The sequence below is a fragment of the Strongylocentrotus purpuratus genome, unplaced genomic scaffold (genome assembly GCF_000002235.5).
Source record: "Strongylocentrotus purpuratus isolate Spur 01 unplaced genomic scaffold, Spur_5.0 spur5_scaffold_18, whole genome shotgun sequence".
Classification (NCBI taxonomy): domain Eukaryota; kingdom Metazoa; phylum Echinodermata; class Echinoidea; order Camarodonta; family Strongylocentrotidae; genus Strongylocentrotus; species Strongylocentrotus purpuratus.
In genome coordinates, this window is record NW_022145603.1 from 23967320 (window position 1) to 23994951 (window position 27632).

Genomic DNA, 27632 nt, shown 5'->3' on the forward strand with positions numbered 1-27632 from the left:
AGCTAGCTGTCGATATGCCCCCAGCTAGCTGTCGATTGCCAGCTAGCTGTCGATTGCCAGCTAGCTGTCGATTGCCAGCTAGCTGTCGATTGCCAGCTAGCTGTCGATTGCCAGCTAAAAAAAAAAAAAAAAAAACCCCCCCCCCCCCCAAAAAAAGACCCCCCAAAGGGGCTCCCTTACAGTTTTTCCTACACTTAGCTGCTCCCCCCTCACCATAGGCCCTTTTTTCAATTTTTTTTGAGGAATCCATTGACATATTGAGATTTGGAACCCTTTCCCATACATCAACATGACCAACAATAATTATTTTATCACTCTTTTAGTGAGATAAAATGGGTTCAACATCAGTTTTTATTTTTCAAAGATTTATTAAAAAAAAAAAAAAAGCACTAGCTGGGAGTCGAACCCGATACCTTCCAGTTGCCAGGCGTTTGCCTATCCACTAGACCAATGTGTCACACTGGTAATCTCCTTTTTTTTCTTCATATTGATACTTATTGTTGTAGATGTAGCAAAAGAGGTATTCTAACTAATTCAGAGAGTCGCTTGTTAAAGAAAGAGTATCAAATATTATTTTCTCCTTTGTTGAGGAGCTAGGGGGGGTGTCCCCTTTAAAAAGGAGATGGACACGTCAATATCATGGGTAAAGAAAAAAAGAAGAAAAAAAATAACATGAGGATAACAGAAGAAGCTGGGAGTCGAACCCGAGTACATACACACAAATTGCATTGTGAAGCAATCAGTCTTATCCACAAGGCCACTTTGCCTCACTGCTATTACCTGGTTCGCTTCTTGGTCTTATAGCACTTTCTGCATGTTAATGACTTTAATATGCTGATTTACTGATTTAACGATTTCGGGATGCATAATTGTTCACATTTTTGCAGTCCGATGTTGTCAAGATTTCCCGTAAATGTTTTCTTTCAGTTACTGATATTTCTGATATGATAGTGAGGTTTTATGTTATTTTCATTTATTTTGCAAACTGCTGACTTAAACTTCAAGTGATATGACAATAGGCCACTGCCCTGACATAGCATAATGAACAGAACACGGATCTATTCCATTTAGGATATGCTACGAATTCTATAACAGGGCACCAATGAATAGGGAAGCTTGGCTATTCGATTCCGTGTTCAATAGCTTGCACCTGCAATGTTTGAATAGTTATGTAACACATTATTCAGCTCTTTCTGACATATGGCATCAATTAATGAATTGAAGAAAAAAAAACCCGACCCTCCCTTCATTGACGGAATATTTTTGTCAATTGCGAGGATTATACATAAGAGGTAATAATAGCATTCCTGACATGGCAATAATGACCGCATTATTTTGATGACGTAATGGTATCGAAATATAAGAAAGGAAAACAACTTCAGTTCAAGACAGTTCAAAATAATGCTGGGAAATGGAAATTAAAATGATACCGTTTTAAAAACCAGTTAGATATGGTTTTTGGACAAGAAGCATGAGATAATTCATTGCGCGGCAATCTGGACTGTATTTGAAACAGAGCATCAAATATTCCTGATATTTAATAGTATACTGTCAATGAAAAAATATAACTAAAAAAAAAAAATAATATTGGACCTCTTTACCCAAGGCTGTGTGTCTTTGTCGAGCACAAAATGATTCTGGTCGGGTATGCAGGCCAGTTGTTAGCCCATATTGGGCTTGAATAGACTTGAATTGAAAGACCCTTTGTTTCACCTCGCGAAGTTTGGGCGCTTTCATATGAGAAGTAAAACCTTGCCCATCATTGAATTCATGTTGTAAAGTTGTTTACAGACTGAAAAGGGATAGTACGGGACTGTAGAGAGTGAATAAAACTAGGAAATTATAATTGCAAATGTAAAACAACGTTGTAAACCTAGCAATAAGAGGCTCTTGAATGCAGTTTTTAAATGGACATGGCTTTGGGGCTACCCGCTACCGCCGCCGTCGATTGCCAGCTAGCTGTCGATTGCCAGCTAGCTGTCGATTGCCAGCTAAAAAAAAAAAAAAGACCCCCCCCCCCCCAAAAAAAAAGACCCCCAAAGGGGCTCCCTTACAGTTTTTCCTACACTTAGCTGCTCCCCCCTCACCATAGGCCCTTTTTTCAATTTTTTTTTGAGGAATCCATTGACATATTGAGATTTGGAACCCTTTCCCATACATCAACATGACCAACAATAATTATTTTATCACTCTTTTAGTGAGATAAAAATGGGTTCAACATCAGTTTTTATTTTTCAAAGATTTATTAAAAAAAAAAAAAAGCACTAGCTGGGAGTCGAACCCGATACCTTCCAGTTGCCAGGCGTTTGCCTATCCACTAGACCAATGTGTCACACTGGTAATCTCCTTTTTTTTCTTCATATTGATACTTATTGTTGTAGATGTAGCAAAAGAGGTATTCTAACTAATTCAGAGAGTCGCTTGTTAAAGAAAGAGTATCAAATATTATTTTCTCCTTTGTTGAGGAGCTAGGGGGGGGGGTGTCCCCTTTAAAAAAGGAGATGGACACGTCAATATCATGGGGTAAAGAAAAAAAGAAGAAAAAAATAACATGAGGTATAAAGAAGAAGCTGGGAGTCGAACCCGAGTACATACACACATTGCATTGTGAAGCAATCAGTCTTATCCACAAGGCCACTTTGCCTCACTGCTATTACCTGGTTCGCTTCTTGGTCTTATAGCACTTTCTGCATGTTAATGACTTTAATATGCTGATTTACTGATTTAACGATTTCGGGATGCATAATTGTTCACATTTTTGCAGTCCGATGTTGTCAAGATTTCCCGTAAATGTTTTCTTTCAGTTACTGATATTTCTGATATGATAGTGAGGTTTTATGTTATTTTCATTTATTTTGCAAACTGCTGACTTAAACTTCAAGTGATATGACAATAGGCCACTGCCCTGACATAGCATAATGAACAGAACACGGATCTATTCCATTTAGGATATGCTACGAATTCTATAACAGGGCACCAATGAATAGGGAAGCTTGGCTATTCGATTCCGTGTTCAATAGCTTGCACCTGCAATGTTTGAATAGTTATGTAACACATTATTCAGCTCTTTCTGACATATGGCATCAATTAATGAATTGAAGAAAAAAAACCCGACCCTCCCTTCATTGACGGAATATTTTTGTCAATTGCGAGGATTATACATAAGAGGTAATAATAGCATTCCTGACATGGCAATAATGACCGCATTATTTTGATGACGTAATGGTATCGAAATATAAGAAAGGAAAACAACTTCAGTTCAAGACAGTTCAAAATAATGCTGGGAAATGGAAATTAAAATGATACCGTTTTAAAAACCAGTTAGATATGGTTTTTGGACAAGAAGCATGAGATAATTCATTGCGCGGCAATCTGGACTGTATTTGAAACAGAGCATCAAATATTCCTGATATTTAATAGTATACTGTCAATGAAAAAATATAACTAAAAAAAAAAATAATATTGGACCTCTTTACCCAAGGCTGTGTGTCTTTGTCGAGCACAAAATGATTCTGGTCGGGTATGCAGGCCAGTTGTTAGCCCATATTGGGCTTGAATAGACTTGAATTGAAAGACCCTTTGTTTCACCTCGCGAAGTTTGGGCGCTTTCATATGAGAAGTAAAACCTTGCCCATCATTGAATTCATGTTGTAAAGTTGTTTACAGACTGAAAAAGGGATAGTACGGGACTGTAGAGAGTGAATAAAACTAGGAAATTATAATTGCAAATGTAAAACAACGTTGTAAACCTAGCAATAAGAGGCTCTTGAATGCAGTTTTTAAATGGACATGGCTTTGGGGCTACCCGCTACCGCCGCTAGGCTACGCTGTCGATTGCCAGCTAGCTGTCGATTGCCAGCTAGCTGTCGATTGCCAGCTAGCTGTCGATTGCCAGCTAGCTGTCGATTGCCAGCTAAAAAAAAAAAAAAGACCCCCCCCCCCCAAAAAAAGACCCCCAAAGGGGCTCCCTTACAGTTTTTCCTACACTTAGCTGCTCCCCCCTCACCATAGGCCCTTTTTTCAATTTTTTTTGAGGAATCCATTGACATATTGAGATTTGGAACCCTTTCCCATACATCAACATGACCAACAATAATTATTTTATCACTCTTTTAGTGAGATAAAAATGGGTTCAACATCAGTTTTTATTTTTCAAAGATTTATTAAAAAAAAAAAAGAAAAGCACTAGCTGGGAGTCGAACCCGATACCTTCCAGTTGCCAGGCGTTTGCCTATCCACTAGACCAATGTGTCACACTGGTAATCTCCTTTTTTTTCTTCATATTGATACTTATTGTTGTAGATGTAGCAAAAGAGGTATTCTAACTAATTCAGAGAGTCGCTTGTTAAAGAAAGAGTATCAAATATTATTTTCTCCTTTGTTGAGGAGCTAGGGGGGGGGGGTGTCCCCTTTAAAAAGGAGATGGACACGTCAATATCATGGGGTAAAGAAAAAAAGAAGAAAAAAAATAACATGAGGTATAAAGAAGAAGCTGGGAGTCGAACCCGAGTACATACACACAAATTGCATTGTGAAGCAATCAGTCTTATCCACAAGGCCACTTTGCCTCACTGCTTTTACCTGGTTCGCTTCTTGGTCTTATAGCACTTTCTGCATGTTAATGACTTTAATATGCTGATTTACTGATTTAACGATTTCGGGATGCATAATTGTTCACATTTTTGCAGTCCGATGTTGTCAAGATTTCCCGTAAATGTTTTCTTTCAGTTACTGATATTTCTGATATGATAGTGAGGTTTTATGTTATTTTCATTTATTTTGCAAACTGCTGACTTAAACTTCAAGTGATATGACAATAGGCCACTGCCCTGACATAGCATAATGAACAGAACACGGATCTATTCCATTTAGGATATGCTACGAATTCTATAACAGGGCACCAATGAATAGGGAAGCTTGGCTATTCGATTCCGTGTTCAATAGCTTGCACCTGCAATGTTTGAATAGTTATGTAACACATTATTCAGCTCTTTCTGACATATGGCATCAATTAATGAATTGAAGAAAAAAAACCCGACCCTCCCTTCATTGACGGAATATTTTTGTCAATTGCGAGGATTATACATAAGAGGTAATAATAGCATTCCTGACATGGCAATAATGACCGCATTATTTTGATGACGTAATGGTATCGAAATATAAGAAAGGAAAACAACTTCAGTTCAAGACAGTTCAAAATAATGCTGGGAAATGGAAATTAAAATGATACCGTTTTAAAAACCAGTTAGATATGGTTTTTGGACAAGAAGCATGAGATAATTCATTGCGCGGCAATCTGGACTGTATTTGAAACAGAGCATCAAATATTCCTGATATTTAATAGTATACTGTCAATGAAAAAATATAACTAAAAAAAAAATAATATTGGACCTCTTTACCCAAGGCTGTGTGTCTTTGTCGAGCACAAAATGATTCTGGTCGGGTATGCAGGCCAGTTGTTAGCCCATATTGGGCTTGAATAGACTTGAATTGAAAGACCCTTTGTTTCACCTCGCGAAGTTTGGGCGCTTTCATATGAGAAGTAAAACCTTGCCCATCATTGAATTCATGTTGTAAAGTTGTTTACAGACTGAAAAAGGGATAGTACGGGACTGTAGAGAGTGAATAAAACTAGGAAATTATAATTGCAAATGTAAAACAACGTTGTAAACCTAGCAATAAGAGGCTCTTGAATGCAGTTTTTAAATGGACATGGCTTTGGGGCTACCCGCTACCGCCGCCAGGCTACGCAGCTAGCTGTCGATTGCCAGCTAGCTGTCGATTGCCAGCTAGCTGTCGATTGCCAGCTAGCTGTCGATTGCCAGCTAAAAAAAAAAAAAGACCCCCCCCCCCCAAAAAAAAGACCCCCAAAGGGCTCCCTTACAGTTTTTCCTACACTTAGCTGCTCCCCCCTCACCATAGGCCCTTTTTTCAATTTTTTTTGAGGAATCCATTGACATATTGAGATTTGGAACCCTTTCCCATACATCAACATGACCAACAATAATTATTTTATCACTCTTTTAGTGAGATAAAAATGGGTTCAACATCAGTTTTTATTTTTCAAAGATTTATTTAAAAAAAAAAGAAAAGCACTAGCTGGGAGTCGAACCCGATACCTTCCAGTTGCCAGGCGTTTGCCTATCCACTAGACCAATGTGTCACACTGGTAATCTCCTTTTTTTTCTTCATATTGATACTTATTGTTGTAGATGTAGCAAAAGAGGTATTCTAACTAATTCAGAGAGTCGCTTGTTAAAGAAAGAGTATCAAATATTATTTTCTCCTTTGTTGAGGAGCTAGGGGGGGGGGGTGTCCCCTTTAAAAAAGGAGATGGACACGTCAATATCATGGGGTAAAGAAAAAAAGAAGAAAAAAAATAACATGAGGTATAAAGAAGAAGCTGGGAGTCGAACCCGAGTACATACACACAAATTGCATTGTGAAGCAATCAGTCTTATCCACAAGGCCACTTTGCCTCACTGCTATTACCTGGTTCGCTTCTTGGTCTTATAGCACTTTCTGCATGTTAATGACTTTAATATGCTGATTTACTGATTTAACGATTTCGGGATGCATAATTGTTCACATTTTTGCAGTCCGATGTTGTCAAGATTGCCCGTAAATGTTTTCTTTCAGTTACTGATATTTCTGATATGATAGTGAGGTTTTATGTTATTTTCATTTATTTTGCAAACTGCTGACTTAAACTTCAAGTGATATGACAATAGGCCACTGCCCTGACATAGCATAATGAACAGAACACGGATCTATTCCATTTAGGATATGCTACGAATTCTATAACAGGGCACCAATGAATAGGGAAGCTTGGCTATTCGATTCCGTGTTCAATAGCTTGCACCTGCAATGTTTGAATAGTTATGTAACACATTATTCAGCTCTTTCTGACATATGGCATCAATTAATGAATTGAAGAAAAAAAACCCGACCCTCCCTTCATTGACGGAATATTTTTGTCAATTGCGAGGATTATACATAAGAGGTAATAATAGCATTCCTGACATGGCAATAATGACCGCATTATTTTGATGACGTAATGGTATCGAAATATAAGAAAGGAAAACAACTTCAGTTCAAGACAGTTCAAAATAATGCTGGGAAATGGAAATTAAAATGATACCGTTTTAAAAACCAGTTAGATATGGTTTTTGGACAAGAAGCATGAGATAATTCATTGCGCGGCAATCTGGACTGTATTTGAAACAGAGCATCAAATATTCCTGATATTTAATAGTATACTGTCAATGAAAAAATATAACTAAAAAAAAAAATAATATTGGACCTCTTTACCCAAGGCTGTGTGTCTTTGTCGAGCACAAAATGATTCTGGTCGGGTATGCAGGCCAGTTGTTAGCCCATATTGGGCTTGAATAGACTTGAATTGAAAGACCCTTTGTTTCACCTCGCGAAGTTTGGGCGCTTTCATATGAGAAGTAAAACCTTGCCCATCATTGAATTCATGTTGTAAAGTTGTTTACAGACTGAAAAAGGGATAGTACGGGACTGTAGAGAGTGAATAAAACTAGGAAATTATAATTGCAAATGTAAAACAACGTTGTAAACCTAGCAATAAGAGGCTCTTGAATGCAGTTTTTAAATGGACATGGCTTTGGGGCTACCCGCTACCGCCGCCAGGCTACGCTGTCGATTGCCAGCTAGCTGTCGATTGCCAGCTAGCTGTCGATTGCCAGCTAGCTGTCGATTGCCAGCTAGCTGTCGATTGCCAGCTAGCTGTCGATTGCCAGCTAGCTGTCGATTGCCAGCTAGCTGTCGATTGCCAGCTAGCTGTCGATTGCCAGCTAGCTGTCGATTGCCAGCTAGCTGTCGATTGCCAGCTAGCTGTCGATTGCCAGCTAGCTGTCGATTGCCAGCTAGCTGTCGATTGCCAGCTAGCTGTCGATTGCCAGCTAGCTGTCGATTGCCAGCTAGCTGTCGATTGCCAGCTAGCTGTCGATTGCCAGCTAGCTGTCGATTGCCAGCTAAAAAAAAAAAAAGACCCCCCCCCCAAAAAAAAAAGACCCCCAAAGGGGCTCCCTTACAGTTTTTCCTACACTTAGCTGCTCCCCCCTCACCATAGGCCCTTTTTTCAATTTTTTTTGAGGAATCCATTGACATATTGAGATTTGGAACCCTTTCCCATACATCAACATGACCAACAATAATTATTTTATCACTCTTTTAGTGAGATAAAAATGGGTTCAACATCAGTTTTTATTTTTCAAAGATTTATTAAAAAAAAAAAGAAAAGCACTAGCTGGGAGTCGAACCCGATACCTTCCAGTTGCCAGGCGTTTGCCTATCCACTAGACCAATGTGTCACACTGGTAATCTCCTTTTTTTTCTTCATATTGATACTTATTGTTGTAGATGTAGCAAAAGAGGTATTCTAACTAATTCAGAGAGTCGCTTGTTAAAGAAAGAGTATCAAATATTATTTTCTCCTTTGTTGAGGAGCTAGGGGGGGGGGTGTCCCCTTTAAAAAAGGAGATGGACACGTCAATATCATGGGGTAAAGAAAAAAAGAAGAAAAAAAATAACATGAGGTATAAAGAAGAAGCTGGGAGTCGAACCCGAGTACATACACACAAATTGCATTGTGAAGCAATCAGTCTTATCCACAAGGCCACTTTGCCTCACTGCTATTACCTGGTTCGCTTCTTGGTCTTATAGCACTTTCTGCATGTTAATGACTTTAATATGCTGATTTACTGATTTAACGATTTCGGGATGCATAATTGTTCACATTTTTGCAGTCCGATGTTGTCAAGATTGCCCGTAAATGTTTTCTTTCAGTTACTGATATTTCTGATATGATAGTGAGGTTTTATGTTATTTTCATTTATTTTGCAAACTGCTGACTTAAACTTCAAGTGATATGACAATAGGCCACTGCCCTGACATAGCATAATGAACAGAACACGGATCTATTCCATTTAGGATATGCTACGAATTCTATAACAGGGCACCAATGAATAGGGAAGCTTGGCTATTCGATTCCGTGTTCAATAGCTTGCACCTGCAATGTTTGAATAGTTATGTAACACATTATTCAGCTCTTTCTGACATATGGCATCAATTAATGAATTGAAGAAAAAAAAACCGACCCTCCCTTCATTGACGGAATATTTTTGTCAATTGCGAGGATTATACATAAGAGGTAATAATAGCATTCCTGACATGGCAATAATGACCGCATTATTTTGATGACGTAATGGTATCGAAATATAAGAAAGGAAAACAACTTCAGTTCAAGACAGTTCAAAATAATGCTGGGAAATGGAAATTAAAATGATACCGTTTTAAAAACCAGTTAGATATGGTTTTTGGACAAGAAGCATGAGATAATTCATTGCGCGGCAATCTGGACTGTATTTGAAACAGAGCATCAAATATTCCTGATATTTAATAGTATACTGTCAATGAAAAAATATAACTAAAAAAAAAATAATATTGGACCTCTTTACCCAAGGCTGTGTGTCTTTGTCGAGCACAAAATGATTCTGGTCGGGTATGCAGGCCAGTTGTTAGCCCATATTGGGCTTGAATAGACTTGAATTGAAAGACCCTTTGTTTCACCTCGCGAAGTTTGGGCGCTTTCATATGAGAAGTAAAACCTTGCCCATCATTGAATTCATGTTGTAAAGTTGTTTACAGACTGAAAAAGGGATAGTACGGGACTGTAGAGAGTGAATAAAACTAGGAAATTATAATTGCAAATGTAAAACAACGTTGTAAACCTAGCAATAAGAGGCTCTTGAATGCAGTTTTTAAATGGACATGGCTTTGGGGCTACCCGCTACCGCCGCCAGGCTACGCTGTCGATTGCCAGCTAGCTGTCGATTGCCAGCTAGCTGTCGATTGCCAGCTAGCTGTCGATTGCCAGCTAGCTGTCGATTGCCAGCTAGCTGTCGATTGCCAGCTAGCTGTCGATTGCCAGCTAGCTGTCGATTGCCAGCTAGCTGTCGATTGCCAGCTAGCTGTCGATTGCCAGCTAGCTGTCGATTGCCAGCTAGCTGTCGATTGCCAGCTAGCTGTCGATTGCCAGCTAGCTGTCGATTGCCAGCTAGCTGTCGATTGCCAGCTAGCTGTCGATTGCCAGCTAGCTGTCGATTGCCAGCTAGCTGTCGATTGCCAGCTAAAAAAAAAAAAAAGACCCCCCCCCCAAAAAAAAAAGACCCCCAAAGGGGCTCCCTTACAGTTTTTCCTACACTTAGCTGCTCCCCCCTCACCATAGGCCCTTTTTTCAATTTTTTTTGAGGAATCCATTGACATATTGAGATTTGGAACCCTTTCCCATACATCAACATGACCAACAATAATTATTTTATCACTCTTTTAGTGAGATAAAAATGGGTTCAACATCAGTTTTTATTTTTCAAAGATTTATTAAAAAAAAAAAGAAAAGCACTAGCTGGGAGTCGAACCCGATACCTTCCAGTTGCCAGGCGTTTGCCTATCCACTAGACCAATGTGTCACACTGGTAATCTCCTTTTTTTTCTTCATATTGATACTTATTGTTGTAGATGTAGCAAAAGAGGTATTCTAACTAATTCAGAGAGTCGCTTGTTAAAGAAAGAGTATCAAATATTATTTTCTCCTTTGTTGAGGAGCTAGGGGGGGGGGGTGTCCCCTTTAAAAAAGGAGATGGACACGTCAATATCATGGGGTAAAGAAAAAAAGAAGAAAAAAAATAACATGAGGTATAAAGAAGAAGCTGGGAGTCGAACCCGAGTACATACACACAAATTGCATTGTGAAGCAATCAGTCTTATCCACAAGGCCACTTTGCCTCACTGCTATTACCTGGTTCGCTTCTTGGTCTTATAGCACTTTCTGCATGTTAATGACTTTAATATGCTGATTTACTGATTTAACGATTTCGGGATGCATAATTGTTCACATTTTTGCAGTCCGATGTTGTCAAGATTGCCCGTAAATGTTTTCTTTCAGTTACTGATATTTCTGATATGATAGTGAGGTTTTATGTTATTTTCATTTATTTTGCAAACTGCTGACTTAAACTTCAAGTGATATGACAATAGGCCACTGCCCTGACATAGCATAATGAACAGAACACGGATCTATTCCATTTAGGATATGCTACGAATTCTATAACAGGGCACCAATGAATAGGGAAGCTTGGCTATTCGATTCCGTGTTCAATAGCTTGCACCTGCAATGTTTGAATAGTTATGTAACACATTATTCAGCTCTTTCTGACATATGGCATCAATTAATGAATTGAAGAAAAAAAAACCGACCCTCCCTTCATTGACGGAATATTTTTGTCAATTGCGAGGATTATACATAAGAGGTAATAATAGCATTCCTGACATGGCAATAATGACCGCATTATTTTGATGACGTAATGGTATCGAAATATAAGAAAGGAAAACAACTTCAGTTCAAGACAGTTCAAAATAATGCTGGGAAATGGAAATTAAAATGATACCGTTTTAAAAACCAGTTAGATATGGTTTTTGGACAAGAAGCATGAGATAATTCATTGCGCGGCAATCTGGACTGTATTTGAAACAGAGCATCAAATATTCCTGATATTTAATAGTATACTGTCAATGAAAAAATATAACTAAAAAAAAAAATAATATTGGACCTCTTTACCCAAGGCTGTGTGTCTTTGTCGAGCACAAAATGATTCTGGTCGGGTATGCAGGCCAGTTGTTAGCCCATATTGGGCTTGAATAGACTTGAATTGAAAGACCCTTTGTTTCACCTCGCGAAGTTTGGGCGCTTTCATATGAGAAGTAAAACCTTGCCCATCATTGAATTCATGTTGTAAAGTTGTTTACAGACTGAAAAGGGATAGTACGGGACTGTAGAGAGTGAATAAAACTAGGAAATTATAATTGCAAATGTAAAACAACGTTGTAAACCTAGCAATAAGAGGCTCTTGAATGCAGTTTTTAAATGGACATGGCTTTGGGGCTACCCGCTACCGCCGCCAGGCTACGCTGTCGATTGCCAGCTAGCTGTCGATTGCCCCAGCTAGCTGTCGATTGCCCAGCTAGCTGTCGATTGCCAGCTAGCTGTCGATTGCCCCAGCTAGCTGTCGATTGCCCCAGCTAGCTGTCGATTGCCCCAGCTAGCTGTCGATTGCCCCAGCTAGCTGTCGATTGCCCCAGCTAGCTGTCGATTGCCCCAGCTAGCTGTCGATTGCCAGCTAAAAAAAAAAAAAAGACCCCCCCCCCCCAAAAAAAAAGACCCCCAAAGGGGCTCCCTTACAGTTTTTCCTACACTTAGCTGCTCCCCCCTCACCATAGGCCCTTTTTTTCAATTTTTTTTGAGGAATCCATTGACATATTGAGATTTGGAACCCTTTCCCATACATCAACATGACCAACAATAATTATTTTATCACTCTTTTAGTGAGATAAAAATGGGTTCAACATCAGTTTTTATTTTTCAAAGATTTATTAAAAAAAAAAAAAAAAGCACTAGCTGGGAGTCGAACCCGATACCTTCCAGTTGCCAGGCGTTTGCCTATCCACTAGACCAATGTGTCACACTGGTAATCTCCTTTTTTTTCTTCATATTGATACTTATTGTTGTAGATGTAGCAAAAGAGGTATTCTAACTAATTCAGAGAGTCGCTTGTTAAAGAAAGAGTATCAAATATTATTTTCTCCTTTGTTGAGGAGCTAGGGGGGGGGGTGTCCCCTTTAAAAAAGGAGATGGACACGTCAATATCATGGGGTAAAGAAAAAAAGAAGAAAAAAAATAACATGAGGTATAAAGAAGAAGCTGGGAGTCGAACCCGAGTACATACACACATTGCATTGTGAAGCAATCAGTCTTATCCACAAGGCCACTTTGCCTCACTGCTATTACCTGGTTCGCTTCTTGGTCTTATAGCACTTTCTGCATGTTAATGACTTTAATATGCTGATTTACTGATTTAACGATTTCGGGATGCATAATTGTTCACATTTTTGCAGTCCGATGTTGTCAAGATTGCCCGTAAATGTTTTCTTTCAGTTACTGATATTTCTGATATGATAGTGAGGTTTTATGTTATTTTCATTTATTTTGCAAACTGCTGACTTAAACTTCAAGTGATATGACAATAGGCCACTGCCCTGACATAGCATAATGAACAGAACACGGATCTATTCCATTTAGGATATGCTACGAATTCTATAACAGGGCACCAATGAATAGGGAAGCTTGGCTATTCGATTCCGTGTTCAATAGCTTGCACCTGCAATGTTTGAATAGTTATGTAACACATTATTCAGCTCTTTCTGACATATGGCATCAATTAATGAATTGAAGAAAAAAAACCCGACCCTCCCTTCATTGACGGAATATTTTTGTCAATTGCGAGGATTATACATAAGAGGTAATAATAGCATTCCTGACATGGCAATAATGACCGCATTATTTTGATGACGTAATGGTATCGAAATATAAGAAAGGAAAACAACTTCAGTTCAAGACAGTTCAAAATAATGCTGGGAAATGGAAATTAAAATGATACCGTTTTAAAAACCAGTTAGATATGGTTTTTGGACAAGAAGCATGAGATAATTCATTGCGCGGCAATCTGGACTGTATTTGAAACAGAGCATCAAATATTCCTGATATTTAATAGTATACTGTCAATGAAAAAATATAACTAAAAAAAAAAATAATATTGGACCTCTTTACCCAAGGCTGTGTGTCTTTGTCGAGCACAAAATGATTCTGGTCGGGTATGCAGGCCAGTTGTTAGCCCATATTGGGCTTGAATAGACTTGAATTGAAAGACCCTTTGTTTCACCTCGCGAAGTTTGGGCGCTTTCATATGAGAAGTAAAACCTTGCCCATCATTGAATTCATGTTGTAAAGTTGTTTACAGACTGAAAAAGGGATAGTACGGGACTGTAGAGAGTGAATAAAACTAGGAAATTATAATTGCAAATGTAAAACAACGTTGTAAACCTAGCAATAAGAGGCTCTTGAATGCAGTTTTTAAATGGACATGGCTTTGGGGCTACCCGCTACCGCCGCCGTCGATTGCCAGCTAGCTGTCGATTGCCAGCTAGCTGTCGATTGCCAGCTAAAAAAAAAAAAAGACCCCCCCCCCAAAAAAAAAAAGACCCCCAAAGGGGCTCCCTTACAGTTTTTCCTACACTTAGCTGCTCCCCCCTCACCATAGGCCCTTTTTTTCAATTTTTTTTGAGGAATCCATTGACATATTGAGATTTGGAACCCTTTCCCATACATCAACATGACCAACAATAATTATTTTATCACTCTTTTAGTGAGATAAAAATGGGTTCAACATCAGTTTTTATTTTTCAAAGATTTATTAAAAAAAAAAAGAAAAGCACTAGCTGGGAGTCGAACCCGATACCTTCCAGTTGCCAGGCGTTTGCCTATCCACTAGACCAATGTGTCACACTGGTAATCTCCTTTTTTTTCTTCATATTGATACTTATTGTTGTAGATGTAGCAAAAGAGGTATTCTAACTAATTCAGAGAGTCGCTTGTTAAAGAAAGAGTATCAAATATTATTTTCTCCTTTGTTGAGGAGCTAGGGGGGGGGTGTCCCCTTTAAAAAAGGAGATGGACACGTCAATATCATGGGGTAAAGAAAAAAAGAAGAAAAAAAATAACATGAGGTATAAAGAAGAAGCTGGGAGTCGAACCCGAGTACATACACACAAATTGCATTGTGAAGCAATCAGTCTTATCCACAAGGCCACTTTGCCTCACTGCTATTACCTGGTTCGCTTCTTGGTCTTATAGCACTTTCTGCATGTTAATGACTTTAATATGCTGATTTACTGATTGAACGATTTCGGGATGCATAATTGTTCACATTTTTGCAGTCCGATGTTGTCAAGATTGCCCGTAAATGTTTTCTTTCAGTTACTGATATTTCTGATATGATAGTGAGGTTTTATGTTATTTTCATTTATTTTGCAAACTGCTGACTTAAACTTCAAGTGATATGACAATAGGCCACTGCCCTGACATAGCATAATGAACAGAACACGGATCTATTCCATTTAGGATATGCTACGAATTCTATAACAGGGCACCAATGAATAGGGAAGCTTGGCTATTCGATTCCGTGTTCAATAGCTTGCACCTGCAATGTTTGAATAGTTATGTAACACATTATTCAGCTCTTTCTGACATATGGCATCAATTAATGAATTGAAGAAAAAAAACCCGACCCTCCCTTCATTGACGGAATATTTTTGTCAATTGCGAGGATTATACATAAGAGGTAATAATAGCATTCCTGACATGGCAATAATGACCGCATTATTTTGATGACGTAATGGTATCGAAATATAAGAAAGGAAAACAACTTCAGTTCAAGACAGTTCAAAATAATGCTGGGAAATGGAAATTAAAATGATACCGTTTTAAAAACCAGTTAGATATGGTTTTTGGACAAGAAGCATGAGATAATTCATTGCGCGGCAATCTGGACTGTATTTGAAACAGAGCATCAAATATTCCTGATATTTAATAGTATACTGTCAATGAAAAATATAACTAAAAAAAAAAATAATATTGGACCTCTTTACCCAAGGCTGTGTGTCTTTGTCGAGCACAAAATGATTCTGGTCGGGTATGCAGGCCAGTTGTTAGCCCATATTGGGCTTGAATAGACTTGAATTGAAAGACCCTTTGTTTCACCTCGCGAAGTTTGGGCGCTTTCATATGAGAAGTAAAACCTTGCCCATCATTGAATTCATGTTGTAAAGTTGTTTACAGACTGAAAAAGGGATAGTACGGGACTGTAGAGAGTGAATAAAACTAGGAAATTATAATTGCAAATGTAAAACAACGTTGTAAACCTAGCAATAAGAGGCTCTTGAATGCAGTTTTTAAATGGACATGGCTTTGGGATTGCCAGCTAGCTGTCGATTGCCAGCTAGCTGTCGATTGCCAGCTAAAAAAAAAAAAAAGACCCCCCCCCCCCAAAAAAAAGACCCCCAAAGGGGCTCCCTTACAGTTTTTCCTACACTTAGATGCTCCCCCCTCACCATAGGCCCTTTTTTCAATTTTTTTTGAGGAATCCATTGACATATTGAGATTTGGAACCCTTTCCCATACATCAACATGACCAACAATAATTATTTTACCACTCTTTTAGTGAGATAAAAATGGGTTCAACATCAGTTTTTATTTTTCAAAGATTTATTAAAAAAAAAAAAAAAAGCACTAGCTGGGAGTCGAACCCGATACCTTCCAGTTGCCAGGCGTTTGCCTATCCACTAGACCAATGTGTCACACTGGTAATCTCCTTTTTTTTCTTCATATTGATACTTATTGTTGTAGATGTAGCAAAAGAGGTATTCTAACTAATTCAGAGAGTCGCTTGTTAAAGAAAGAGTATCAAATATTATTTTCTCCTTTGTTGAGGAGCTAGGGGGGGGGTGTCCCCTTTAAAAAAGGAGATGGACACGTCAATATCACGGGGTAAAGAAAAAAAGAAGAAAAAAAATAACATGAGGTATAAAGAAGAAGCTGGGAGTCGAACCCGAGTACATACACACAAATTGCATTGTGAAGCAATCAGTCTTATCCACAAGGCCACTTTGCCTCACTGCTATTACCTGGTTCGCTTCTTGGTCTTATAGCACTTTCTGCATGTTAATGACTTTAATATGCTGATTTACTGATTTAACGATTTCGGGATGCATAATTGTTCACATTTTTGCAGTCCGATGTTGTCAAGATTGCCCGTAAATGTTTTCTTTCAGTTACTGATATTTCTGATATGATAGTGAGGTTTTATGTTATTTTCATTTATTTTGCAAACTGCTGACTTAAACTTCAAGTGATATGACAATAGGCCACTGCCCTGACATAGCATAATGAACAGAACACGGATCTATTCCATTTAGGATATGCTACGAATTCTATAACAGGGCACCAATGAATAGGGAAGCTTGGCTATTCGATTCCGTGTTCAATAGCTTGCACCTGCAATGTTTGAATAGTAATTATGTAACACATTATTCAGCTCTTTCTGACATATGGCATCAATTAATGAATTGAAGAAAAAAAACCCGACCCTCCCTTCATTGACGGAATATTTTTGTCAATTGCGAGGATTATACATAAGAGGTAATAATAGCATTCCTGACATGGCAATAATGACCGCATTATTTTGATGACGTAATGGTATCGAAATATAAGAAAGGAAAACAACTTCAGTTCAAGACAGTTCAAAATAATGCTGGGAAATGGAAATTAAAATGATACCGTTTTAAAAACCAGTTAGATATGGTTTTTGGACAAGAAGCATGAGATAATTCATTGCGCGGCAATCTGGACTGTATTTGAAACAGAGCATCAAATATTCCTGATATTTAATAGTATACTGTCAATGAAAAAATATAACTAAAAAAAAAAATAATATTGGACCTCTTTACCCAAGGCTGTGTGTCTTTGTCGAGCACAAAATGATTCTGGTCGGGTATGCAGGCCAGTTGTTAGCCCATATTGGGCTTGAATAGACTTGAATTGAAAGACCCTTTGTTTCACCTCGCGAAGTTTGGGCGCTTTCATATGAGAAGTAAAACCTTGCCCATCATTGAATTCATGTTGTAAAGTTGTTTACAGACTGAAAAAGGGATAGTACGGGACTGTAGAGAGTGAATAAAACTAGGAAATTATAATTGCAAATGTAAAACAACGTTGTAAACCTAGCAATAAGAGGCTCTTGAATGCAGTTTTTAAATGGACATGGCTTTGGGATTGCCAGCTAGCTGTCGATTGCCAGCTAGCTGTCGATTGCCAGCTAAAAAAAAAAAAAAGACCCCCCCCCCCCCAAAAAAAAAGACCCCCAAAGGGGCTCCCTCACAGTTTTTCCTACACTTAGATGCTCCCCCCTCACCATAGGCCCTTTTTTCAATTTTTTTTGAGGAATCCATTGACATATTGAGATTTGGAACCCTTTCCCATACATCAACATGACCAACAATAATTATTTTACCACTCTTTTAGTGAGATAAAAATGGGTTCAACATCAGTTTTTATTTTTCAAAGATTTATTAAAAAAAAAAAAAAAGCACTAGCTGGGAGTCGAACCCGATACCTTCCAGTTGCCAGGCGTTTGCCTATCCACTAGACCAATGTGTCACACTGGTAATCTCCTTTTTTTTCTTCATATTGATACTTATTGTTGTAGATGTAGCAAAAGAGGTATTCTAACTAATTCAGAGAGTCGCTTGTTAAAGAAAGAGTATCAAATATTATTTTCTCCTTTGTTGAGGAGCTAGGGGGGGGGGTGTCCCCTTTAAAAAAGGAGATGGACACGTCAATATCACGGGGTAAAGAAAAAAAGAAGAAAAAAAATAACATGAGGTATAAAGAAGAAGCTGGGAGTCGAACCCGAGTACATACACACAAATTGCATTGTGAAGCAATCAGTCTTATCCACAAGGCCACTTTGCCTCACTGCTATTACCTGGTTCGCTTCTTGGTCTTATAGCACTTTCTGCATGTTAATGACTTTAATATGCTGATTTACTGATTTAACGATTTCGGGATGCATAATTGTTCACATTTTTGCAGTCCGATGTTGTCAAGATTGCCCGTAAATGTTTTCTTTCAGTTACTGATATTTCTGATATGATAGTGAGGTTTTATGTTATTTTCATTTATTTTGCAAACTGCTGACTTAAACTTCAAGTGATATGACAATAGGCCACTGCCCTGACATAGCATAATGAACAGAACACGGATCTATTCCATTTAGGATATGCTACGAATTCTATAACAGGGCACCAATGAATAGGGAAGCTTGGCTATTCGATTCCGTGTTCAATAGCTTGCACCTGCAATGTTTGAATAGTAATTATGTAACACATTATTCAGCTCTTTCTGACATATGGCATCAATTAATGAATTGAAGAAAAAAAACCCGACCCTCCCTTCATTGACGGAATATTTTTGTCAATTGCGAGGATTATACATAAGAGGTAATAATAGCATTCCTGACATGGCAATAATGACCGCATTATTTTGATGACGTAATGGTATCGAAATATAAGAAAGGAAAACAACTTCAGTTCAAGACAGTTCAAAATAATGCTGGGAAATGGAAATTAAAATGATACCGTTTTAAAAACCAGTTAGATATGGTTTTTGGACAAGAAGCATGAGATAATTCATTGCGCGGCAATCTGGACTGTATTTGAAACAGAGCATCAAATATTCCTGATATTTAATAGTATACTGTCAATGAAAAAATATAACTAAAAAAAATAATAATATTGGACCTCTTTACCCAAGGCTGTGTGTCTTTGTCGAGCACAAAATGATTCTGGTCGGGTATGCAGGCCAGTTGTTAGCCCATATTGGGCTTGAATAGACTTGAATTGAAAGACCCTTTGTTTCACCTCGCGAAGTTTGGGCGCTTTCATATGAGAAGTAAAACCTTGCCCATCATTGAATTCATGTTGTAAAGTTGTTTACAGACTGGAAAAGGATAGCATGGGAGTGTACAGAGTGAATAAAAGGATGAAAGTAGTACTGAAAATGTAAAAAACTTGTTTAACCTGGCAATAAGGGACTCTTGAATGTAGTTTAAAAATTGGACATGGCTTTGGGGCTAACGCTACCGGCCACCGGCTACGCTGACGACCGCCAGCTAGCTGACGACCGCGTCAAAAAAAAAAAAAGGACCCCCCCCCCCAAAAAAAAAAGACCCCCAAAGGGGCTCCCTAACAGCTTTTTCCTACACTTAGCTGCTCCCCCTTCACCATAGGCCCTTTTTCAAGTTTTTTTGAGGAATCCATTGACATATTGTGCATTGGAACATTTTCCCATACATCAACAATGAACAACACCAACAATAATTATTTTATCACACCAAAATTGGAAAAACGATTAACTTTTAATATCTGGCTTTTGGGCTTTAAAACAAAATACACTAGCTGGGGATCGAACCCGATACCTTCCACTTACTAGGCGGTTGCTTATCCACGAGACCACTTTGCCTCACTGCGATTACCTGGTTCACTTTTAGTTGTTAACACTGTGCTTTTAGTTGTTAAAACTTTCAGCTAGCTGACGGCAGGCGCAGCTATACCCCCTAAAGGCAGACGCGGATCCAGGGCGCCGGGAGGGCCTTACCCCCCCCCCCCCCCCCCCCGCAAAAAAAGAGAGAGAGAGAAGGAAAAGAAGGGAAAGGGAAAGAGGAGAGAAAGGGAAAGAAAGAAGAGGAAGAGGAAGAAGAAGGGAAAAAAAAAGGGGGGGGGAAGAAGCAGATCAAGGGCCGAAAGGGTCTTGGATCCCAGCTGTCACCCCCCCCCCCCCATTACAAAATAAGAGAGAATGATGAAAAGGGAAAGAAAAAGGAAAAGAAGAGATAAAGGGAGGTAAAAACGGAAGAAGAAAAGAAAAGAAGCGGGATATCAGTTGCAATTTTGCCGCCAACAAGTTGTAGTTCAGAGGGGCCAAAAGGCCCTAGACCCCACGCAAATAAACGCTACGCTCTGCCTTATCGTAAATACCACTCCCCCAACGTACTTAGAGAAACGTTCAGCGAGGCCTGCATAAAAAGTGGGTGGTGCGGTTTATTTTCTACCCCCCCCCCCAAACGTTTTTGTTCATTTCGCCACTGCCGGTGTCACCATTTCGTACCAATATTTGGCTAGCATAATTTCAAATTGGGCCCCCCTAACAAATCCAAGATCTGCGCCTGGGGCCCCCCAAAGGGCTCCCTAACAGTTTTTTCCTACACTGCTCCCCCTCACTCTAGGCCCCTTTTTTCCCCCTTTTTTTTTGAGGAATCCATTGACATATTGTGCTTTACCAATACATCAACAACACCAACAATAATTATTTTAACACACCAAAATTGGAAAAAATGATTAACTTTTAATATCTGGCTTTTTTGCTTTAAAGAAAAATTGTAACTGATGTTGATGGGATTAATCGCAACTGATCTCTGCTTCTTTTCACCCTTTTCTTTTTTTCTACCTCTTTTGTGTTCCATTTTAGCTTTCCTCTTTCCCTTTCCTTTTTCTCTTTTTTTATGGCGAGAAGGGGGGGGGGGGGGGGGTAGGGGGGGGGGGGTAGTGAGCACCTTTTTTTTTTTGGCCCTCGAAATTTTAACAATTTGCACCACCCCCCCCCCCCCCCCCCCCCCCATCCCCCCTACTAGATCCGCCACTGCCTGTAGTTTCATCCCTAGCTAGCTGGTTAAGCTGAATATGGGTTATCCAGTCGTTTCATTCATTAAGTATAATTATACTTGTATCAGGGATATGAGAGTATGAAGGGGTGACCAAAGTTCGCGCACATTTTAGAACATATTACAAAATGTGATATTCGATCTATGATTTCTTACATTCTACACAACTTTATTTATTTCAATTATTACCAAATGGACGGCAAAGTTTTTTTTACTACAGATTGGTTCAACTAGAAAAATTTACCGTCGAAGGATTTCGGAGATATCGCGATCTAAAAATTCGATGTCCGATCGTGCGTGCGCGCTGCATCTAAAAAAGTCATAAAAACAATGAGACCTAACTTCACGCACGGTGGTTTACAGTTGATTTATCAAAAAATGCGATCCATCAAAAATAAGGTAATATCATAATTTGCAAGACAAGATATCGTACAATCAGTTAGTACCACTCTTTACTTACAATTTTGAGGATTTCTGATCTCAAAATGAAGATTTCCAGACCCTTATCGGTAAGTTGATAATTTTTCGGAACGGACGCAAATAACTGCAAAATTTGCCGATCTTTTGTCAATATTTTCACAATTTCGCACCCAATTCTAAAGAAAATTTCGTTTCTGGGTAATTTTATGACCCTCTTTCCATTGGTGATATCAGATTTTCGAAATCTTACCGATTTTTTTGAGAAAGCGAACTTTGGTCACGCGCGAACTTTGGTCACACCGCCATACATCCCTGTTTGTTTTGACTATGTATACGTGTGGACTAGAGTACGGACATTCGGTGCGGCAGGAGGACTATTGGTGCGAGACCTCTTCAGCACAGATTGTCCGCCAGACATTTGAGGCGCGCACGGAATGTCCGACACGGACATTCTGCGCGGATAAAATCCGCACCGATCGTCCGCTCTCGATCGATCTCTAATAGTCGGACGATCGGTGCGGGTTACATTCTACGCGGTCACACCGGATCGAGTGCCGTACCCGTTATCCGTATAATGTACAGTGCCTCCGCCCACTAATCAAGAGACCAGTCGAGAGAGGTTTGTTTACAAAATATTTCATTGTTCTAGTAATATTCTTTATGTCATAATTTCATTATTACATGAATGCCATTTCAGTTTAGACTTGCCTTTAGAGTGGTTCGTTCAGAATCATCTAAAAGGGTAGACAAATTGATAAAATGTAAATTTGATCGAGATTACAAATAGACTAGAATAACCTACGTACCTAGTCCCACACGTACACATTTTTGTCATAAATCTTTGGTTAATGTCTGCAAAAGTGCAGATTGTATAATATTACATTTAAATCTTTGTCTTGGGACCAAAAGCTACACTCTTTGACTTTGATTCAAACAAACTAGGTCTAATTAAAAATCAAAACAATATTTGTTATTGATTCAACAGAACAAAATCCTGAAAAGCAAAAAAGAAGATGAGCGGAAATTCGGAATCTCAAGGGGTTGCCAAACCAGATGAATGTGACTATGCCTTGGTCCAAGAAATGGGCGAAGGATTCCGGAGGGGAACATCAAGAATCTCTGCCCTTGGAACATCTTTCACCATGGTGTACGGAGAGTGGACGGCCGCTGGGAGCACGGATGAGAGCCCGGTGGTCCTTTGCGTCCATGGCACACCTGCAACAGAGGGCGCTTTTCGTCCACTAGGCAGCAGAATCGCAGCTGAGGGTTACAGGGTATTGGTGGTTAATTTTCCAGGTATTGTCTTCAACTAGCAAGGTTTATTCATTTTGTTTTAAGAGTAAGGGATCATGGAGATATGATTGTAGATTTCAGCACACATAGCTGCATTAGTATACTTTGTTGTGTACTAAAATCAGTTTAGACGACCTCTCAACATTTCAAACACCACTGTACAATTAAAACTCAACTGAGTTCACTTAAAATCAGTACTTTAGTGACAACTGATGACACCTGAATAGCAATACAATCTTTTCAACTTACCAATGTTAGAAATAATTCTTTGAAAATTCAAATCGTGAGTCTACTGTCAAACTTGCCGCTCAGCCACTTCGTATTCATTATGTGCAATGTGTGCATTGTATGCAATTGATGCCTCTCAGCACGTATACAACGCTAATATGCATTAGCATTGACTACTATACTGTGCTGGAGTGGATTTCAGAGGGATCAAAGGTTAGGGGGAATTATTATGTGTAAAATTGCATTCAGTAATGTTTTCTTGAATGTTTTCTGCACCTTAGTCATCCCTGGGGATGGGAATGTGTGTTATATAAATTAGTTATTATCAATAAGTGTATAATGTACTACTCATTATTTATTGTTGTATTGGTTTTGTTTTGTTTTTGTGTTTTTAATTCAGGGATGGGGTACACTGAAATTGACAGTGAGAGATGTTATGATTTCTCAGTTGCACACAAAGCTGAGCTTGTCAAGGCATTCATCTTTAAACTGGAACTTAATAGGTATGTTTTGATCATCTTAATTTATTCATTTATTCAATGATCACATCTACTTCATAACCATCACCGACTCTGCATCTACGATAGGGGGTTGGGTGTCCATGACACTTAACAGACGTAAAGCCTTCTCTTTTTCATTTGGATTGAATGAAAAATAATCCCCAAATAGTACGACCATCGTGAATATTGGCTAGCATAAGTAGAAGATTGATGAAATAATACTGTCAACTTATTGAAATTGCCGTTTAAATCAACTGTCTGGATACACAACCTCTAGGTATACTTAAAACTTATATTTCAAATCTTCTTAATCTGCTCTTCTCCCATCCTCATCTTCCTCTTCACATCCTCCCTTCTTCCTTCTCTTTCCTTTTTATTCCTATTGTTTACAATGCATTATAACACTTAATGACTGATTCTATAATTAAGTAATAAAAATCCCAATATTGGTAATTATGATCAACATCTGTGATAACAATTTTCATACTTGAAGTACACTATAGATTTTATTCAGATATTGATATAAACTATAATGGTCACACTAATCTTTGATTTGAATTTCAAATGTGAGATTGTAATTCCTGCCTACTGTACTAATATTGACACAATGCAACCTTGGTGTGGCTGTTTTTCACCATCAATGCTTGCTTCTCTCATTTCTTTGCAGGATAACAATGCTCATGGGTCATTCAGTAGGAGGCCAGGTCATAGGTCATCTAGCGGCTGATAGAGATCTAGAAAATATCGTCCAATCAGTATGTTTTGTATGCAGCACTGGGGTACAGCCATACGGGTATGGTATTAAAGTGATTGTCTCTTAGTTTTTTTTTCCGCTAATGGTAAAGTCTATTTGGCATCTGCTAGCTATCTATAAGGACTGCTATTTATAAAAGACAGCTCTTCATTAAGTCACACATTATAGATAGCGGTCCTTATGAATGGCGGTCCTTATGAATAGCGAGGTAAATTGTCTTTGGTTTTTTTGCTATTTATAAGGGCCGCTATTCATAAAGATCGCTATTCATTTTGTCTCGCGTTATGAATAGCGGTCCTGATGAATAATGTTCCTTATGAATAGCAGTCCTTATGAATAGCGAGCTTGACCCCTCTATTTGTATCTAAACTATCTAAGTACTTTGGACAACCAGTGATTTTGAAACAGTACAATGAAGTTACAGTTAAAAAATAAATAATAATTTGACTTACTTTAGTATGATTTGAAGAAGTGTTTGTTTAGGCCTTGCCCTGAAACAAGCCTGAATCTTAAGACCAGGGTAATAATTTATCTGTAAAGTATGTGGAGAATCTTTCTCAGGTGTTCCACCAAAGGTAGGTCCACACACCAGAGATTTCTTTAATTCTTTCTCATCCCTCTCTATTTCGGCCTTCTACTTTATTATGTCATATGATCTGTCACCTTCCAAGTCTGACAGTCTGACACCATCCTAATATTTGGTCTTCCTCTTCCCCGTTTATCAACCATCTTTCCTTCCAAGATGTCCCTGAGCATGTTACCCCCCCCCCCCCCTTGTGTTCTTTATAAATCCAGAATAGTATTACAGTCAAACCTGTCTAAAGCGACTGCCAATGGGAAACACAAAAAGTGGTCTTTGTAGACAGGTTCCTTTAGTACATGTTTCAATGAGAAACCATTTTCAAGGGAATAAAAAAATGTGGTCTTTATAGACAGGTGGTCACTAAAGCAGGTTTGACTGTATTATTATTAATAGTATGGTATAAAATGTTACTCTTTTATTCTTTTGAATTCCCAGTTCTCAAAGGTACACCATGGTGCCCTACTTGCCATACCTCCTCTACAGAGCGATATACTTACCTGTTCTTGGTCCTGTTCTAAGGTACCTGGCCTCGAGGATAGTCCATAGTTTGGGGTTCAGGGCCAAGAGCCCCGAGGCAGCAGTCCTAAGCATCTATGAAGGCCACCAGATAAAATTTGATGTGGTAAGAAACTGAGTCGTGTCTTTAGGATAGTCCATAGTTTGGGGTTCAGGGCCAAGAGCCCCGAGGCAGCGGTCCTAAGCATCTACGAAGGCCACCAGATAAAATTTGATGTGGTAAGAAACTGAGTCATGTCTTTAAGATGGTGAAGTTAAAGGTCGGTCTCCAGACATAAATAATCATATCTGATTGCAACACGTCTGTAACAACCCACTTGGAAGAGAACTTTGGTCCTATATACCATGAGGAATTTTCCAAGAGAAACAAATTTTGATAGCACGGAAAGCAACAGAATAAAAACAACAAACAAACAAAGAAAACAAACAAGTTCATTAAAAACCTCCACAACGTTTCTTTCACAATGCAATCGCATGACCAGAACTGGTTTTTATCTTTAACATAAAACAGTCAAACCTATTTTTCAATACAGTATTACCAGTGCACAACAATTTGTATCACCCCTTTTCTTCTGTATTTTCGACTTTCCTACCGTGCAGTTTGCCAAAGACTTAGCAAGGCTAGGAGAGAGGCAGATACCGGTACTTTTTGTCTATGGTTTGCGGGACCGGATAGTAGAGCCAGAATGTATTCCAGAGATCATCACGTTACTAGACATCCCTCAAGACTGTGTGAAGGAGTACAGTGATGAAGACCAACCTGATATAACATTCCATGGTAAGTCTTCTGAGAGGTGTTTCACAAAGATTCTAAGTCAAACTTGTTAAACACATACCAGTGAAATAAAGATTGAAATTGGGTCAATTTGAAGAAGATAATCTAACTTGATAACTCTCCTAGTATCTTTATCAAATCTAACGACTTGGTTGATGAATATTTGATGGAAAGTGCTAAAATAGAAGCAGTATTACTCAGTGATGCTTATACAATTATCATGATTACTCATCTACACATACAGACGATTCTTTGAGACGAGTTGTTCGCTTCAAGACGGGAACGCATCGGCTTCATTTCAAGAAACCTGAGCAGGTCCTGAGTGAGATTTCATTGTTTCTTGAAGCTCTGAGGAGAAAATCCAGATGAAACTGATATCAAGTAAAACCATTCGAACCAGCAATATGTGCCAGTTGTCTTCTTCCTAGTCAGTTGCAGTACAGGGAGTGTTTCACAAAGACTAAGATCGACTTTAAGTTGGATTTAACTATGGTAGGCCTTTCATGCTATAGTTCCTCTAACCATTCCTTGCATTGGTTTCTCAAGGGACGTACAAATCGTGGTCACGAATCTATAGAATTTACCTCTCTTGATACCGGTAGTTCATTATTGAAGGAAAAATTATTATCTAAAGATTGTAATTGAGAGACCAATGGTGAGAGCAACCAGTGGCATGAATGGCCTGCCATAGTTAAGTCTAACTAAAAGTTGATCTTAGTCTTTGCGAAACACCCCCCAGGCCACCACCAGGTGTAGTGTCGTACTGTTGAGGTGCAATGCAGATGTGTGTACAAACAATGTCTGATATAAGGTACAGTTGACCGAGTGCGAGTAAAAACAACTATCGTTTTAGCGGAGCTGGGTCTTTGCTTTACTCAGTTGCTTTGGAAACCCGTCCTAGAGCGTTTGTCACAGGGTAAAATTCACAAATCACAGAAATGAAATTTCTTGTTTTGAAATCTGAGAGCGATTCATCATTTAAACCTTTTGATATTGTGCATTTAACCCATTGCCTGTGTGTACCCAGGGACCCGTTTTTCAATGACAAATTACAAAAATCAGTGACAGATCTGCTGATAACCAATCAGAAGCAAGGATTTCAGTAGCTTAACAAAAACTGTCATTTGTCACTGACAATGACAAGTTTTGTGAAATGGCGCCCAGTAGTCCGGGTGTTAAATCATTGAATGATGTAACTTTGTTAGGATTTGTAAAAGTGAAGGTCAAAGGTGGCAGAGGTTAGTACATTTATTTCCTTGATATCCCATAAACCTCTGAAAATTTCATCAAAGAAAGAAAAATTACCAGGATAAACTTCAGGTAAACTTATCAAATGTAGGGAATTTCATTGCTTCAGTGACTTTGTAAC

At 38.7% G+C, this 27632-nt stretch overlaps 1 protein-coding gene across 1 annotated transcript; it reads left to right on the top strand.

Moving 5' to 3' along the window:
• Positions 1-22141: 22141 nt before the first annotated feature.
• LOC756364 lies at positions 22142-27299 on the top strand. Its single transcript, XM_011684776.2, has 7 exons — positions 22142-22233; positions 22600-22910; positions 23536-23638; positions 24303-24428; positions 25408-25594; positions 26089-26266; positions 26508-27299. The coding sequence occupies exons 2-7, from the start codon at positions 22628-22630 to the stop codon at positions 26630-26632; spliced, it is 1002 nt and encodes a 333-aa protein (XP_011683078.2). The 5' UTR covers positions 22142-22233; positions 22600-22627; the 3' UTR covers positions 26633-27299.
• The last annotated feature ends 333 nt before the right edge of the window (positions 27300-27632 follow it).

Coding starts and splice junctions, on each gene's coding strand:
- LOC756364 (XM_011684776.2), top strand. CDS start 22,628: ATGAGCGGAAATTCGGAATCTCAAGGGGTTGCCAAACCAGATGAATGT. Junction 24,429..25,407: donor ACTGGGGTACAGCCATACGG/GTATGGTATTAA, acceptor TTGAATTCCCAG/TTCTCAAAGGTACACCATGG. Junction 25,595..26,088: donor ACCAGATAAAATTTGATGTG/GTAAGAAACTGA, acceptor CCTACCGTGCAG/TTTGCCAAAGACTTAGCAAG.